General features: G+C 51.4%; 1 protein-coding gene across 1 annotated transcript in view; it reads left to right on the top strand.

Annotated features, from left to right (window-relative positions):
- SYNJ2 (synaptojanin 2) overlaps positions 1 to 18,195 on the top strand; it is a 107,514-nt gene that overhangs the window by 47,987 nt on the left and 41,332 nt on the right. Inside the window, 4 exon segments of the mRNA XM_053904315.1 lie at positions 222 to 305; positions 10,705 to 10,766; positions 15,302 to 15,398; positions 17,835 to 18,007. Of these exon segments, the coding sequence (XP_053760290.1) occupies positions 222 to 305; positions 10,705 to 10,766; positions 15,302 to 15,398; positions 17,835 to 18,007 (416 nt within the window).

The following is an 18,195-nucleotide window of genomic DNA, read 5'->3' as shown; positions in this document are numbered from 1 at the left end:
GGCTGGTCGGCTGCCAGCATGCCCGTGAGCACACGGGGCCGGCCTGCGGGTCCGGGAACAGCAAGGCCACGCTGGCCAGAGGAGCAGAGGGCGCAGAAGTCCGCTGTCTGCCCTTCATTCTGGCCGGTGTCGGGTCTCAGGCGGCCGGATCCCGTTACCCGGCCCCAGGACATTCAGTTTCATTGAGGAATACTTTTCCTTTATGTTTCCTTGCGGTGCAGACGATTTACATGGATGATGGAGTGTCGTCTTTTGTCCAGATCAGGGGCTCCGTTCCGCTGTTTTGGGAGCAGCCAGGGCTTCAGGTAGGTAATGAAAAGAGTAAGTCCACCTTAAAGGAAAAAAAAAAAAAGTAAGTATTATTGTTCACCTGCCCTTCTCTTCCGAACAGCTGTGGTTTGTTTCTTTTCACCGAGTTTCCTTCACAGCGCGATTTTGAGGCTTGTTCCTCAGCCCAATTGGATTGAACTGAGCTACCAAAGTGTGAATACCTGTGTGCACCTGTACACGCATGTGTGCGTCGTGTTTATATACAGAAACGTATACATTGTATGTAATTTTCTGATCCTAAGCTTGCTGTTGATGCAGGTGAAGTGGGAAGGAAGGTCTTTGCTGATAAGCGAGCCGTATAACGTAATTGAGTAGAATTACTTTGTTAGTCCCCAGGTTGAGTGTATTGAGAACTTGGCCAAAGATGGTTTTTGAGAGCTGTGACCGTCATACAGGGCTTTAAAAGGTTTTCGGGCCCTAGTGGCCATGCAGCAGGTCTGATGTTTGGAGATCCTTGTTGTGGGGCCACGTGAGAATTGCACGGAACATTCCCATGATTTCTAAAAATACACCTTGTGGTCTAAAACAGGGCTGGGGTCAGTGCCAGGGGTATTTGGCATTCTGTCTCCTGGGAAGAGTTCAGGGTGTGGTGTTGCCACGTTCCAAGAACACGTTTGTCGTCAATGGAACTCTGCACTGCCTCATCCAGTGAGTTCCTTCCCAGGAGGGTCATGGACCAAGTGGACCTGAGGCTCCTTACCATCGACCCCAGATCTTTCTCCCTGGCCTGAGTGATCGTCTGTGCTCAGAAGACCTCTCTGCCCAGGTGTGGCTTCGGCTCCTCTTACCGAGGGCTCTGTGTGATGGCGGTTGGGTCGTCAGTGGTGCCTGAAAACGCTCAGGGCCATCTGCCAGGTTCTTGGGGGTGTTTGACACAGCTGGGTCTCTCCCGGACCTTGACTTGACTCCATGTCAGCAGAAGGCACTTTGTCCACATGGCTGTCATTGTGCAGTGAGGTGGAGGGACGAGTGTCATGTGGGGTGTGACCTCTGGGGAGGGGGAAGCTTTTTTAGCATCAGTCTTTCTATCCGAAAGGAACAGCGAAGACGTATGGGGATGGCTGGTGGCATTGAGTGGTGGCATAGAGAGGCACACGTGAGGATGATTGTCACATGGAGAATAGTTCATCCCGAAAGAGTTAGTTTTTTTTTAATGGCTTTATTGGGATACAATTTACATGCCATAAACGTCACCCATTTAAAGTATACAGTTCAGGGGTGCCTGGGTGGCTCAGTCGGTTGAGCACCCGACTTCAGCTCAGGTCATGATCTCGTGGTCTATGAGTTTGAGCCTCGCGTCGGGCTCTGTGCTGACAGCTCAGAGCCTGGAGCCTGCTTTGGATTCTGTGTGTCTCTCTCTGCACTTCCCCCACTCGCGCTCTGTCTCTTTCTCTTTAAAAAAATTTTGAAGTGTACAATTCAATGGTTCTTAGTGCATTTACACAGTCATATAACTATCGTCATGGCCTAATTTTAGAGGACTCATCCCCACCAAAAGCCCTGTGCCCACTGGCCGTCATCTCGACCCCCACCACCCTCCCAGCTCTCCTCCAGGCCTAGGCAACTGCTAGTCTACTTTCTATCTCTATAGATTTGCCTGTTCCAGAACATTCCAAAAGGGTTTTTGAAACTTGACTTTCTTTAGATTCAGAGTTTTCCTTCTGAAACTCCTGGAACTCTGTATTTAGCAAATGTCAAATGATGGGTAAAAAGGAAGCAGGAGACCATGTTGTGTTTCCTGTGAAGATTTTAAGAAATCCAGAAATTGGGGGCAATCATGGTAGTCTTGGGATTTGGGAAGGAGCCTTTGAAATTCATCCCCTTCTTCCTCGCACCCAGTCGTGGGTCCTTATTCCAAGATCTCTGAGATGCTGAGTTCCTCCTTGCCTTGCACGCTATGTGTCTGTCTGCAGGGCGTTGCAGGGGACACCCCAGAGTGAGTCTGCTGCCCCAGACCTTCGAGGAGGAGTCCCTTGTGTCTTGTCCGAGGCATTCCGGCTCTTTGGGATCTTCCATCCCGTTTTTCGGACTCTCCATGTTCTGGTCTCCCTCTTCCCAAAGCAAAGCAACACTGGTTTGTCAGTCCCCTAACTTTGGTCCCCGGCCTGACCCACTGGAGGCCCCAGATGCAGCCTGACCCTGCCATGAAGCAGCTGTCCCTCCATCTGACACGGGCAGTGTCCGAGGGGCTTGGCTGGCCCGCTTTTTGGCAATGATACCCCCTTTTAGACTCATAACACTTGTGCTTCTCCAGAGCCTCCGTGGTTTCTACAGAATAGGTTTCAAAAGGCTTTAGTGTCCATTAATCTTATTAAGGATTTGCTAACCTTTGGGTCTGACACCCGTGTTTATCCTCTAAATCCCATCCACCATCAAAGAGAGATTAGATCATCTTCACAGGGGACCAGGGGGCAGCTTTCAGTGATGCTCTGCAGTGCCCCTCCCTGAACTCTCAATAGCTAAGCCTGAAGATTGATTCTGGTTGTTTTTCTCCATTTGGAACCCCCCACCCCCTTCTTAGGTGACTTGAAAGATGCAAAGAGTTTTGGGTGAATGGTTTGTGTCTTAAATTGGCGGGTAGCACCCTCACAGGGCTGTCCCCGGGAACCAATGAGCCCTGCCGGGTTTAGGGCATAGGGTGGGGGCAGGCAGAGAAGACTCAGAGTGATGAGTCTGCATGGTTTCACGGCCACGGTGCCTTCCTTGTAAACTCCTGGATCTGGTGCCATTTCTGGCAGCCGTGTACCTTTAACAGTCTCATCTTTACCATGTAAATAGGTTTACAGTTTATAAATCACCACACTGAAATTTTACCCTTGAAGCTAATGGCTCTCTTGGTATGGTTAGATAGAGAGTATATTTTTTAAACTTTTAAAAAAAATTTTTTTTTAATTTTTAAAAATGTTTGTTTATTTTTTGAGAGAGGGAGAGACAGAACGTGAGCAGGGGAGACACAGAATCTGAAGCAGGCTCCAGGCTCTGAGCTGTCAGCACAGAGCCGGACATGGGACTTGAACCCATGAACTGCGAGATCCTGACCTGAGCCAAAGTCGAACACCTAACCGACTGAGTCACCCAGGCACCCCTGAGAGTATATTTGTAATATACTCTTAGTCCATTGAAGATTTTGCTCCCCATGTCACTTTAAGAATTTTTTTAAAGTTTATTTATTTATTTTTAGAGAGAGAGAGAAAGTGAGGAGGGGAGGGCAGAGAGAGAAAATCCTAAGCAGGCTCTGCACTGTCAGCACAGAGCCCGATGCAGGGCTCAAACTCACAAACTGAGAGATCATGACCCGAGCCAAAATCCAGAGTCAGACATTTAACTGACTGAACTACCCAGGCATCTCCCCCCACCACCTCCCCCCGCCCCCTGCCAAGTGTCACTTTAGAATCTTCCTCCCCTGTAACATGTGTGCAGAAATGTCTCGCAAAGGTGAGTTAGGTCTCTGTTTTGAAGCTTCGTATGACATCACCAGCCGGAGGAGGATGCACAGTAGATTCGTCCCCTTTGTCCTTCCCACCTTGCCTACATTCACTTCCTCCCTGTTAGACCCATTTACTAGGCTTCTGGAACGTGGCACCGTGTGTGCTCATTTGTGTGGTTGTACTTCTTTTTTTTGTTTTTGGTCCCAAAAAGGATCTCTATAAGCCATCACAACAGTTTCTTTCTTTCTTTCTTTTTTTTTCAATATATGAAATTTATTGTCAAATTGGTTTCCATACAACACCCAGTGCTCATCCCAAAAGGCGCCCTCCTCAATACCCATCACCCACCCTCCCCTCCCTCCCACCCCCCATCAACCCTCAGTTTGTTCTCAGTTTTTAAGAGTCTCTTATGCTTTGGCTCTCTCCCATTCTAACCTCTTTTTTTTTTCTTCCCCTCCCCCATGGGTTTCTGTTAAGTTTCTCAGGATCCCCATAAGAGTGAAAACACGGTATCTGTCTTTCTCTGTATGGTTTATTTCACTTAGCATAACACCCTCCAGTTCCATCCACGTTGCTACAAAGGGCCATGTTTCATTCTTTCTCATTGCCACGAAGTACTCCATTGCCATCACAACAGTTTCAAAAACAATGAAGAGGTTGGGGTGAGGGAAAGATACTTGTAATGAAAAGGAAACGAACCCAGGATAGAGTTGCACGTGCACGGCGGCCCCCAGGTCTCGTGTGATTGTTTGCGGCTCCTTACCAGCAACCATCACCGAAAGAAACAAGATCGCAAGGTAGCTTCTCATGTGATTCCAAGCATAAACTTTGCCAGTTATGGGACCTGGTTGCCATTCAAATTCTGGCTCCCCTTCTTAGGGACCATATACTTTCAACAAGTTTTTATCTCAGGAAAAAAGTTCTTATCTCAAAAAAGAAAGCCCTGAGAAGTTCCTATTTTTGCTAAACCTTGGTTTACTCTTCTGGAAGCGGGGTTAACAATCGACCTCCTGGGGTTATGGAGCTATCATAGCACACAGTAGACTTCAGTGCAGTGTCCAGAACCCGGAGAGCACGTAAGTGGTAGCTGTTGGTATTGTTAACATAAAAAATAATATCCAGGAGAAGAGAACACAAGTTGCGTTGGGAGAGCCTGGCTCTTTGCACCCAGAGAGTGGTGTGAGAGCTTCCCCCGTCTCCATGAGGCCTGTGAGGTGGGGACAGTGTGCACGTACCTCTCTATCAAGACATGAGACCCAGTGACCAGGCTCACTGAGCGTCTGTGGGTACGTGGGGGCGCTTCACATCATAGCCCGAAGGGGACGGGTCATGATGGTGTTGTGTGAGTAGAGCCCATGAGAGAGGAAGGCCAGGATCCCTGGGGCCTCTCCGGGGAGAGCCAGCCCCCCACTCCCAAGCTGAGGGGGTGGGTGTCTGAGCCGACTCGGGAGGGATCAGACAAGGAAGGCAGCCTTGCAGAGCTGTCTACACGTGCGGGCGCTGCAGCCTGGGGGTCACAGTGTGTCCAGGGAGCAGCATGGCTTGCTGCCTGCAGCCCAAGGCAGGGGGGGCCACGACCAGAGGTCAGACTGGAAAGGCAGGCAAGGGCCAGATCAAGATGGGCTCTGCACGTTACGCTAAGGAGCTTACGTTTTACTCCAGGAGCTGCTGAAGGAAGGGTGCTCTGACGAGGCTGCACTTTAGACTCGCCCGGGTAGCTTACAAAACTCCTGATACCCAGGTTGCATTGCTAGCCCAATTCAATCACAACGTCTGGGGGTGGGAGCCAGGCATCAGTACTTTCTGAAGTCCCTTAGATGACTCCAGTGTGTGGGAATGTTTGAGACCCACTCAGTGATTGGTTGATAAAGCAGATTTTTTAGTGCCAGGAGAGAGAAGCTTGGATTTGTAGCATTAGCCCACTTCTCTGATGTGAAACTCCTGTCTTGGCCAGTTTCAAGCCACCAGCTTGACATCATTGCACTTGACGCTGGGAAGTGTTGCACACGCGGTCTGCAGGTGAGGTGGAGGGAGCTGGCTGCAGCGCGGTGGACCATGGCGTGGACAGGTTCCGGGGGTGGGTGACCCGCCCCGACACAGGCGCAGGAGGTTTCAGTGTGGAGCGGGGAGACCAAAGGTAAAGACCCCCGGCGGGACCGTTGCGGCGGTCCAGAGGAGACTGTAACTACGGGAGGCCAGTGGTGCACGGGGACAGGTGCCGAGATGCCATTCGTGGTTACGGGACTTTCTCGGGTGCCGAGCAGACTCTGCTTTGACTCACGCAGCCACGCATCCTTGAGACTGGCTGTCCCTGCTGCTGACTCCCCTACCTCCATCTGTGATTTCAAGCATAAACTAATGGCGTCAGGGACCAGCCAGGACCGATTGGCCAAGCGTGCACTTACCGCGGAGACTCGGAGGATGGTGAGGAGAGAGAGAGGGGATCCTGAAAGCAGCAGTGGCCGTCAGTCCCAGTGCACCTACGCCAATGCTGGTTTCATTCTACCCCCCCAACTGCAGCTCCCCTGTACGTGTGTGTGTGTGAATCGTTTTATTATTTGAGTATACTTGACCTACAGGATTACGTTAGTTTCAGGAGTACAACCTAGTGATTCCCCATCTCTATATTCTGCTTTGCCGACCACAGATGTAGCCACCGTCTGTCCCCGTACCAGCTATTACGGTACCATTGACTGTGTTCCCTATGCTGTGCCTTTTATTCCCATGCCTTACTCAGCCCATGGCTGGAAGCCTGCCCCCCCCCCTTGCCCCATTTGGCCCACCCCCTCCCTCCTGAGGCTCCTCCTCAAGGCTTCTGACACACAGTGGCCTCAGGACTGTGTGACAGCACAGAAGAGAGGTGCAGATCAGTGTCAGCAGGACAGATGTGACGGCTGGATGTGAGGCCTAAGGCGACCAGACCAAAGGGGTGCTGGTGGAAGGGTGGTCTCCTGAGAGAATGTACCAGGCTTGGCTTCTGCCTGGGGCCCTTCCGCTCCAGGAGGCCGTGATGCCCCAGGAAGCAGGGCGCCCGTGGCCGTGGCGGCTTGTTTCCTTGTTGGCTCACAGGCATCTGCACCCCGAGCAAGAAGGAGTCGAGGGAGATGAGTGGAAGCCAGAGCCTCCTAACCTGGAGCGCACCTGCGTGCACCCGCGCATCCCCTGGAGGAATCGGGTGCACACACTCCGATTCCTTGCCCCACCCCCACAGATTTTCATTCAGTCTGAGAGTTTGCGTTTCTTTTCTTTTTTTTTTTTTTAATGTTTATTTATTTTGAGATAGGGGAGCAGACAGGGGGAGGGGCAGAGAGAGAGGGAGAGAGAATCCCAAGCAGGCTCCACACTGTTAGCACAGAGCCCAACATGGGGCTCGAACTCATGAACCGTGAGATCATGACCAGAGCTGAAATCAAGGGTGGGATGCTTAACCCACGGAGCCACCCAGGAGCCCCGAGAATCTGCATTTCTAACAAGCTTCCCTGGGGGTACTGAAGCTGCTGGTCCAGGGACCACACTTTGAGAAACACTAGAGCCGGGGATCCATTCTGCCCATTCACTGCCCTGGTCCTTCATTGTGGGTGGTGCCCTTGATTTCTTAGTGTTCTCAGGAAAGTTTGTCGTCATCAGTGACACTGCACTGACTGCTGTAGGGGACGGGAACATGCCTGTGGTGGTCCTGCCTGGCCCCATCCACATGGATGGTTGTCAAAGTCTGGAGTGACAGGGGCAGGCCAGTGGCACAGAGGGACGTGCCATGGCCCAGGCGAGCTGTGCCCTCTCCACTCTGCGAGACTCCAGATTGCTTTCCGTCTGGTCCTCGCCTTCCCCAAACCCGCTGATGTGCTTGGGAACCTGCTACATCTCATCCTATTACTCTGCTTGTCCTCAGTAGCTGTGTAGGAGGACAGTGCCCATCAAATCACTTGGCACTTGTTACACAGACTTGTTAATAACCTTAAAGTGTGTTTCTGGCCTCTCTAGACCAGGGGCATTCAAGGACAGGGAATTCTGGGTCTCCCATCTCTCCATGGTACCCGGTGCCACATTGACTCCAGGTGGCAGGATGAGCTCACGAACTCCATTCTGGACTGAGTAATTGTTGTAATGGAGGAACGTAGAGCCCAGGGGTTGGACACTCTTGAGTCCAGTCATCTGTGGCTGAAATTCCTACCTGTGGGAAGAAGAAACTTTGGGGTATGATTCAGGGAGAGGCAGATGCATCCAGTAACAGAACTTGTCATGACTTAAAACCAGGCTTCTGAACCCTGAACCATTGTTTCTCTACTGTCCCCTTACTGTGTTCCTCTGGGAAGGGTTCTAAACACAGCCGCAGCTTATCCAGGGGAGACTTCTTGCCCTGATGGACAGGCTGACTCACAGCAGGCAGCCCCTTCTGTTGGGTTTCAGCCGTCAGGGAGCTCACGGATGGTGGCTGAGAGGAGCTTAGCCCTGCTTTCTGCAGGCGCCTGCCTTACAAGATCAGAAGAAAGACAGGAGCTGACTGGCCTTAGAGTGCGGGATGGAGTAGTCTTCTCAGAACTCGGGCTGTGGAAGTTTCTGGAATTATCACATTTTCTCAGCAAGGGATTGATGCCGTTGGGAAAAGGAGTGCAGAATAAACACAGTGGCAAAATGAAAGCAGTTGGTTTAGCCTTTCCTAAGAACTCCCAAGATTACTTAGGACCAAAAGCTACTTGGGACTTTATTTGTAGAATCGTTTAGACAGACACGCCTAATCTCAGTCATTTCTAAGTTATTCCAGTCACCTGGAGTGGCTCTTTCCTCAGGTATGAAGAGGGACAGATGTGTTACCTGTGACGGTAAAACTTGTCAATAACACTCCCCCCACATTCGGTAATGACTATGTCTGATGGTGCAGATGAATCCAGAGACAGTATGTTCGTAATGTTCAACAACAAGCAAAGCCCAACAATATACTTCAAGAAACGTTCTATCTTAAAATGATGCCAGGCCTGGGGCACCCGGGTGGCGCAGTCGGTTGAGCATCCGATTCCCACTCAAGTCGTGATCTCACGGTTCAGGGGTTTGAGCCCCACGTCAGGCTCTGTGCTGACAGCTCAGAGCCTAGAGCCTGCTTCAGATTCTTTGTCTCCCTCTCTCTCTGCTCCTCCCCTGCTTGTGCTCTGTCTGCCTCTTTCTTAAAAATAAAAATTTTTAAAAATTTAAAAATAATTTAAAAAAGATGATGCCAGACCTACAGAAAAGTTGTAGGAACAGGAGGGCGAACTCCCATGTGTCCTGTCCCCAGATTCTCTCTAGGTTAGCCTCTTGCCCCCCACACATGCTCTCCCTTATTTTCCGAACCACTGGAGAGCACGTTGCACACACATCATGTCTCCTTACTTAGTACGTCAGGACGTTTTTCCCAAGAGCAAATATGTTCTCTTGCATCACCGCAGGAGAGGCGCATGCTCAGCACGTGTACAGTGGCACAGTGCTCTAATCTAACGTCCAGTCCACGTTTCAGATTTATCAGTTGTTTCTGTAGTGTCTGCCGTGGCACTGTTGCCCCTTCAGCCCGGGATCCAGGCCAGGACCCCGTCCTGCATGTAGCTGTCCCATCTCTAGTCTCCTTTGATCTGGATCAGTTCCTCTCCCTTCCTGTCTCCTGTGACATTGACATTTTTGGGGAACACATGTCTTCTTTTCCTTTAAGTTGGAAGTGCCTCAAGTGGGGGTTTCCAGGGGTTTCACTGTGATCAGGTTTAGGGTGTGGATCCCTGAGACCACATCCTTGTCAGGGTGTCCCATCTGGAAGCCCACGGTGTCCATGTGCCCCCTCGTTAGTGATGTTAATTTTGGTCACTCAGGCAAGGTGCTACTCCATTTCTTCACTTAATGTGTCATCTCTTTCAACTAATAAGCCTCCAGGAGAGACTCTGAGACCATGAAAGCATCCTATTCCTCATCAGCCTCTCCCTTAACATTTATGATCAGTGGGTGGTGTTTGCTGAACCATCCTTTACTATGGCGGCTATAAAATGATTTTTTTCCCCCACCGCTCTCTCCACATTTATCAGTTGGTGTTCAGCTGTAAGGAAGAGCCCTCCCTTCTTCCCCATCCACCTGCCCACCTCTCTGTCCGCTCACTCATCCAGCCAGCCAGCTGGCTCTCATCCGTGTAGATTCATGGATTCCTATTTTATTATCAAATTATAATCCATTACTGTCCTTTCTAGTTCAGTGATCAAATTGTCCCAGATTTGTCCAGAGAGAGCCTTTCAAGCTGCCTCCAATAACAATATACAGTTGGTTTTTTTTTTCATTTTGAGTAGAGAGTGAGCATGAGTGGGGGAGGGGCAGAGAGAGGGAGAGAGAGAATCCCAAGCAGGCTCCACACTGCCAGCACAGAGCCCGATGTGGGCTGGACTGGAACCCACAAACTATGAGATCATGACCTGAGCTGAAACTAAGAGTCAGACGCTCAACCAACTGATCCACCCAAGTGCCCCATAACACTATATAGTTTTATAAGTTTATTTTTTAAGCTTTTGATGTTAAATAGGTAATTCTAAATAATAAGGCAAATTAGTTTGCAGGCAGCCATAACTCAGGTTTTAGGGGGGGTTAGGGTCTCTGGAGTTGCAGAGGAGGTTGAGAAGTAGTTTCACGCTCCCTGATTGGCTTAGCCTCACCTCTGCTCTGCAGGTCTGACATGGGCCTCATGCACTGACCCTGAAGTATCTCTTCTGCCTTTGGAAGGGTTCCAGCCGGTGTGGTCCATGCAGCGTTAGGACGGGGCTGCAGCACAGCCAGGCTCGGGCTTTGAGACCCAAGTTCAGCGCTGGTCTACCTGATCTGTGAATAGGTCATAGAGGGGCGAGAGGCTGCAGCCTGGCTGGCACTGGGGGTGACGTGGGAAGACCATCACTTCCTGGGTTCACGGAACAGGAGGAATCACTAATGTTATTTCTCTTTGCTTTAGGTTGGCTCTCATCATCTGAGACTCAATAGAGGCCTAGAAGCCAATGCCCCGGCTTTCGACAGGTAGGGTTGTCTGGGACCATCCTTGGGAGTTGTCCCCCTGCCCCATCAGACAGTGCCACAGGGACAGCAGGGGGAGGGGGCCGCCCCAAACCCCGGACCTGCATCTGCCTTTTACTTTGGTTCTTTGCGCAAGAAGGGAGTTTATAGAATGGGACATTTAGTGACTCTCAGAGTTCCCTGAAAGTTCATTAATACTGAGGTTACACTTGGCAATTATTTTATCTGCCCAGTTCCTTCTTAATGAAGCTTTATTCCTTTGTCCTAGTTAACAAGGGATAATCTATAGGATATTTGTAGCTGCTTCTTTTTCTTTTAAAAGTAATATATTTCAGGGGTGCCTGGGTGGCTCAGTGGGTTGAGTGTCCGACTTTGGCTCAGGTCATGATGTCGCAGTACATGAGTTCAAGCCCCGTGTTGGGCTCTGTGCTGACAGCTCAGAGCCTGGAGCCTGCTTCTGATTCTGTGTCTCCTTCTCTCTCTGCCCCTCCCCCCACTCATGCTCTGTCTCTCTCATTCTCAAAAATTAATAAATGTTAAAAAAATTTTTTTAAAGTAAATAAAAATATATTTCAAGATTTAAAAAGCTATAATATAGAAGGTATAAAGTAAGAAGTTAAAAAGTATTCTAACTTCCAATTCCTACTACTAAGGATTTCACTATTAGCTTTTTACATAGCATTCTAGAAAAACATTTGGCAGATAGAGATTTCATTTTCCTTTTTTTTTTTAATGTTTGTTTATTTTTGAGAGAGAGAGATAGCACAAGCAGGGGAGGGGCAGAGAGAGGGAGACAGAATCCCAAGCAGGCTCCGCGCGGTCAGCTCAGAGCCCGACGCAGGGCTCGAATTCACAAACCGCAAGATCATGACCTGAGCTACAATCAAGAGTCAGATGCTTAACTGACTGAGCCACCCAGGTGCCCCTGGAGTTTGTTTTCTGAACCACAAACTGGACCGTTACACAACTTGCTTAAGAACAGCCATCGCTAACCTAAACCATAACTTGTATTTGAAATAGTTAATCGCTTCTTAAGATATTTGCAATTTTGATCTAAACGCTAATTTAAAAAATTAGTAAATGTCATAAAAATTCCAGGAGCGACTTTTTAAAGCATTTTAATCCTTCTTCCTGAATCTCCACCTGGACCTTCAGTCTGTGTGCACCCTTCTTGTGTTCTGCAGATGGGTAACAGCAGCCCGACCTTGACCCCTGATGGGTGCGTCACAACCAGCAGGCTTTCCCTCTGAGGACATGTGAAGTCTGCTAATGAAAATGCCGTTGCCTGTGTTCAGAACACTGTTAACGTGTTCTGTGCACTGTGTGCATGGAGTTGTTTGAGGAGACACTGATCTGCATTCAGTGTTCTTCAGAAATGGAAAACATAATTGGAAATGTCCTTCCTCCCAAGCTGACCACAAGTAGAAAGGAAGACACCTGCATGCTGGGCTTGTTTCAAAAGCCTCGTGTTTATGAGCTTTTAAAAAATATGCATATATTTTAGGAACATTTACACCCAACTTCAGCATTTTTAAATCCTGCTAGTGTGTACACCCGAGAGGATAAGCCCCCTCTTTTCTCACAGGAGCCCCTTCAAGACCGCAAGCCCTTTGGGGCACCTGGGTGGCTCAGTTGGTTGTGTCAGACTTCGACTCAGGTCATATAGGCTCACGGTTTGTGGGTTCAAGCCCCCCGTCGGGCTCTGTGCTGACAGCTCAGAGCCTGGAGCCTGCTTCAGATTCCGTGTCTCCCTCTCTCTCTGCCCCTTCCCCGCTCGTGCCCTGTCTCTCTCAAAAATAAATATTAAAAAAAAAAAAAAAAAAAAAAAAGACTGTAGGCCCTTTGACCAGCAGCTGCCACTGAAAATGTGGCTGACTGCAGGCTCCCTTCCTAAAGCTTTCTGGCCAAGAGGCAGCTGAGACTGTGTGTTCTCACGGGCAGGGGCCGGGGCAGGAGCTGCCTGGCCTCACGCTGGGTGCTGCCCCGATGCGCTCATTTCAGTCTCATGTGGGAGCGCGGGCATCCGATTCTCTGGCAGACCCACCTCAGTGGGTGCTGGGGGTCCCCCCGAGGAGCTGGGCCACGGGTCCCTGGAGGTGCCCCCCATCTCTGGCACATCAGGGGGCTCTCAGGAGTTTCTCTGTTCTGTGATGTGCTTGGTCCAGAGTAAATCCCTTATGCCCCCACCTGCCCCCACACAAATCCCCTTTCCGTGGGTAGTTTGAGCCCCACAGAATACCTGTGGCCAGTGCCGTACCGTTCAGTAGGTTGTTCACTACTGCCTCTTGCCACCTGCCGTCTGTGGGAGGGAAGTGGGGTCTTTTGGCTGTGTGGGCCTGAAGGGGATCTTGTCTTGCTGGTAGAGTTTGGATGGAAGTATTAACCCTTTTCTGGGGGCGGTGCCTGGGTCTCACCTGTATGGGACACTGGACCCCTGCTCCTTCCTCCCTGTCTTTGCTCGGAGCTGCCCGCATCTGCAGTTTTAGGTGGACATTGCCGTCCCCTCACTTCTGCCCTCAATATGAGAAAGATGCTGTCCAACAGAAACCAACCTGACTTCTAATTCCCCCCCCACCCCAAGTTTTCCACAGAACTCCACTCAACGGTGAGATGGGCAGGCAGGGGAAGGACCCTGGGTGCACAGAGCAGGGAGGCCAGGCTGAGTGTCTTGCTGGCCTTAGTGTGGCTCCCCCCCCCCCCCTCCGGAGCCCTGAGGGGAGTCTTAGCTTCTCACCGATCAGTGTATTTTCCTGCTTCAAAATGAAAAGGAAGGAAAGAAAACCCAACTCCTATGTGCCAAGCGCTGTGCTTGTCACTTTTATTTGTTCTTTTAGTGCTCAAAACCATTTTTTGCAGGAGGAGGATTAGCTTTATGGTACAAAGGACTCGCTCAGAAGGGATGAATAATTTAATCAATGGTGCTTGGGCTGTTGACATGAATGATGAGTGATATCGTTTCTCATCCACCTCTGGGTTTGGAATCCTTTGAGACGCAGGTGCAGTCGTTGCGTGGGGCGGGGGTGGGGGGGGCAGGGGTCACACGCCAGCCTGATCTCTGACAAGCTGCACTGTGGGAGGCAGCTTGCACGCGTGGCCACTGTGGGCTTCCGCACATTTCAGCCTTGAATCACCGGTGTTCATTCCGTGACCGGCCTAGCTGGGCAGCTCAGACTTGCCGCCAGAGCAGAGGCCCCTCCCCGTTGGCTCCATGGGTCTGACCTCCGGCCGGGACACGGCTTCCCCAGACAGGCAGACTCGGGAGAGTCCAGAGGGGCTGAGCCACGCACATCCCGTTTCTTCTGGTACCTTCACCAGGGTTGCTGCCGTGTGGCACGCCCTGGGGACAGAGCCCGGGCTTGTGTGGTGGCCCTGACCGCGCCAATCTGATGGAGCCACACCTCTTCGGGTGGGTGGGAGTTGGGGGGGCAGTTGAGGATCGCAGGGAGGAAAGGGCTGCCAGGAGCATCCCTAGAGAATTCCCACACACACGGAGCTAGGAGCTCACCCTTAGCTAGTCAGCAGACGACCTAAATTCAAACTGCCCTGTTCAGGATCCATATTCTACTATACTGTGCTATCCCTCGAAGTTGGCACGAGAGGATTTTTTTCCTTTATTGGGCTGACATTGGTTCATTTGTGCTAATCAACTTAAAATGGATTTATAAAAGAAACATACCCTAGAAATTCAGAAAATACAAGAATGTATAAGGAGGAAATGAATTTTAAGTCACGTAAAATTCCACCACTTTTAACGGTGTGGTGTGCCATCATCGTCTAGTCTTTTTTCCATATTTAGGCAAAAGACTGCACGAGGAAAATACAGTTTACATCTGCTTGTTGCATTGTCCTCTCCCTGTGTTTTTTTTTAAATTATATTTAAGCATTCCTACCATGATTAAGATTATAAAGTTAACTTTTCAAAAGCTGGTAATAAAGGATAAATATTAGTCTCTCCCCAGTATTTCAACATTTGTATTTTTAAAAGTCCTTGATCTATGAATATTTTCCTAAAGCTTGAAATTTTACTGTGCCTTCTTGTTTGGGTTAAACATAATGAAATATAATGTGCTTAGATAAAAAACACTGAGGTTAACAGCTCTCCTACCAGCTTTTCTAGTTTAAAGGAAGAAGGTACCAAGTGAAATTAGAGATTAATTTCACAGACGTGCATGTTGCCCTTATGAAGCTGTGTTAGCTGTTCTAGATTTAACAGGGACTTCACAGGAAGTGTGGCATATCCTCTGTCTAGCGTTCTGCTTGTTTAGAAGTCTGATGTGCTGTAAGTTCTTCTTGGCCCGAGCCTTTCATGCAAACAGACTGTAGACCTGCTTGTCCCTGACAGTGGGGTTGGTGGCTGGGAGAGACTGGTTTTCTCCCCGCAACCCCCCCAACCCCACCCATTTTGTGTCCTGGAGAACAGCTCAGCCCGGACCTCTAGTGCCATGCAGGTCCCTCCTGTACCCTCTCCCCTCGAGGGTGGAGCCGTCAGCCTCTGTCCTGGTGATGTGGGCTCACGGTGCCACCCTGCTCCGTTGTAGGCATATGGTGCTTCTGAAGGAGCAGTATGGGAAGCAAGTGGTCGTGAACCTGCTGGGGAGCAGAGGCGGAGAGGAGGTGCTCAACAGAGCCTTCAAGGTAAAGGCCCTGGGGGTGTTGGGTGAGGGGCCCCTGCTCAGAGGCAAGCTTCTGTGCTGGACTGGGAACAATAGCACTGCTCTCGCCGCGTCTGGGAGTTTTTCCCCATCAGCTCTATAGCCTTAGGTGATTTGGGCTCCTGATGTACGAAATTTAATGTTTATGAACTGATGGTTAGAGAATTTGCTCAAAGTCAAAACAAAGCATCTCCCTCCTCCAGCTGTGCTTCCTCCAGACTCACACTGGGGCTTTGAGGGCTCTGCATAGCCAGGCCCCTTTGCCTGGTTCTCTTGGACACACGTACACCCGCACACGTTTGGGCCTCGCCCCGCAATCCCTGACTGCTCAGGGCGCCTGAGCTCCCCTTCCCTTGCTTGGTCTGGCTCTGCTGCTGGTCAGCGCCTCCTGGCGAGCTCACCCAGACACCTGCGGGGCACTCGGTGGAGCTCTTAAGGGCTCCCGCTCAGTGTAAAGCAGGGAATCTTACATGATTTCCTCCTGCTTAACTTCGGCCTTCAAATCTCCCATCCCTGTCTGGGCCGCCCCAGAAAGCAGCTTCCTTTGCCTGGCTCCCCACGGGCTCCCTGAGGCTGTCTGGGCACTTTTGGGCCTGGTGTAAGGGGGAGGGGCCTACCCAGGGAAGGAAACGGGGCCTTCTGTTCCCAGAGCTCCTGTGTGTATTCAGTCTACTACGTGAAAAGTTCCAGAATGAGCTGTGGGCGACCTCCACGCCCCTTTCTCAGTGGCCCATGTCCCTCACTTCACGGAGAGAAGCCCTCTGGTTGTTCCAAGGGCAGGGAAGCCACATATGGGGAGAGTGAAATCGGACCTCTCCTCCTGCGTAGCCTCATGGGAGGCGGTGTTTGCTGCCTTCCTGACCCCCAACCTCTGGCCGGTAGGAGCTGAACCCCAGCGGGTGCTCATTTCACTCTGCTTGGAAAAGCCATGTGCTCAGATCAGACTTTCTGGTGGCCAGTTTCATTTGGCCAGACCTGCTCTTCCTGTTTGGTGTGTAGCAAGCTTGCTGAGCTGTCCCCCCTCCCTACCCTCTTGGCAGCAACGTTGGCAGCTTACTTTAAGGAAAGGGAAAAAGGGAAAACCCAAGAATCTCTTTTCCCTTTATGCTGTGAGCTGTGGGGAGAGGACGTCCTCAGCATCCTCCCGTCAGCTGATGGAAGTGCCCCCTGCTGACAGGCTCCTCTGTCACTAGCGGGGCTGGAGGCAGCCGTGGTCCAGTGGCCCAGCAGGAGGAAGGTGGGCTGCTGGGCAGGTAGGAGGGAGGAGGTGGATGCCACCTGGAGGTGACCGGCCGGTGTCACGTAGAGCTGTGGCTCCCTCAGCCCCGAGGCCCGTGCACCGGCTGCCAGCTTGCAACCTGCAGTCCCTCAGGCCATAACTAGCCAAGGTGCTCGCTCCAAAATGTAAAGTCGCTAAGAGGTACGCTAGTCAGCTCAGCTGACTTCTTTTTCATAGCCAGACTTTCCCGATGTTCGCAGCCATACACTGATTGGCATTCTGGCTCACAGTGGATGGGCACTTTGAGTTGGAGGGACCACAAGTCTTAAAGTCCTTCTAGTCTTTCAGAGTCATTAGACTCTCTGGACAAGCCTGACCTGAAACTACGCAGGAGGGCCTGGGGTGGGACAGACCAGGGACCAGGTGCTCTGGCAAGGCACCCGGTTCATCTTCTATCACGGGACTCTCGAGAGAGCCAAGGAGTGGCCAGGGAGGTTCCTCGTGTGGAAGAGAGGCCTCGGTCGGGAGTACCAAGCTGCCTGGAGCCCACCTGCTATGTGTCCCCATCTCTGGCCCCGCCTCCCTTCCAGGTCAGGTGCCAGCCTGGGCCCACTGGCCCTGGCCACCGGTCACCCCCATCCTGAAGTTTTACTGGGCTGTGCCTCAGGCATCTCCCTTCACGGGGATCCAGAGGACCTTGACGGGAGAACTGGACACCTCTGAGCCCACCCACCTGAGGCTTCACTTGTCAGTATGGGACCGGTTACCAGGGCAACAGGGAGCTGCATTATGAGCTCCACAGCCTGCTGGGCCTCCCTGCCCCTAATGGGCCCGTGGCGCTTGGGTGCCTGCAGAACAGAGTGGTTCTTCCATCATCAGCGCCCGCCCAAGAGTCCTGCGGGAGGGTGATGTCAGTACAGGGCTGTGAGCTGCCCCACGGAGCCAGACCTGCTCTGGCTGTGTTTTGCCCAGGGTGGACCTTCTCCCCTTCTGCAGGCAAGATGCTCTGTGTGGTATGGTCCTCCAAGTCTTTGTTCTTCTCTCTCAGGGTCAGGACCGATGAACAGCTTGGTCCACCATATGCCTTAAAGCTAAACCGTGTGCTCGAGCGAGTGCCTTGGGGAGCCACACGGCTCCAGCTGTGCTGTCACTGCGTTCCTTCCCTCCTTCCCCTGCCACCCTTTCCCTTTCCACTTTCAGAAGTTGCTCTGGGCTTCTTGCCACGCCGGTGACACGCCTATGATAAACTTTGACTTCCATCAACTTGCCAAAGGCGGGAAGCTAGAGAAGTTGGAGAACCTGTTGAGGCCCCAGTTGAAGCTCCACTGGGATGACTTTGGTGTGTTTACCAAGGGCGAGAATGTAAGTCCACGGTGAGTCTCCACCTGCGTCCTCATGCTCCCGCCTGGTGACTAGTGGAGCGGCCGGGGGCCTCCGGGGCTGGGCGCCCCCCTTGCTGCTCAGCTGCCCTTGCAGTTTCCTGGAGCACAGGCTCAGGGATGTGGGGGGGTCCCGGGTTCCAGCCACGTCCTTCGCCTTCCCACCTTCAGAACGTGCTCTT

Source organism: Panthera pardus, unplaced genomic scaffold (assembly GCF_024362965.1).
Source record: "Panthera pardus isolate Hobbes unplaced genomic scaffold, ASM2436296v1 HiC_scaffold_17, whole genome shotgun sequence".
NCBI classification, from domain to species: domain Eukaryota; kingdom Metazoa; phylum Chordata; class Mammalia; order Carnivora; family Felidae; genus Panthera; species Panthera pardus.
The sequence above is the reverse complement of the archived record's forward strand: the minus strand, read 5'-3'. Positions and strand labels throughout refer to the sequence as shown.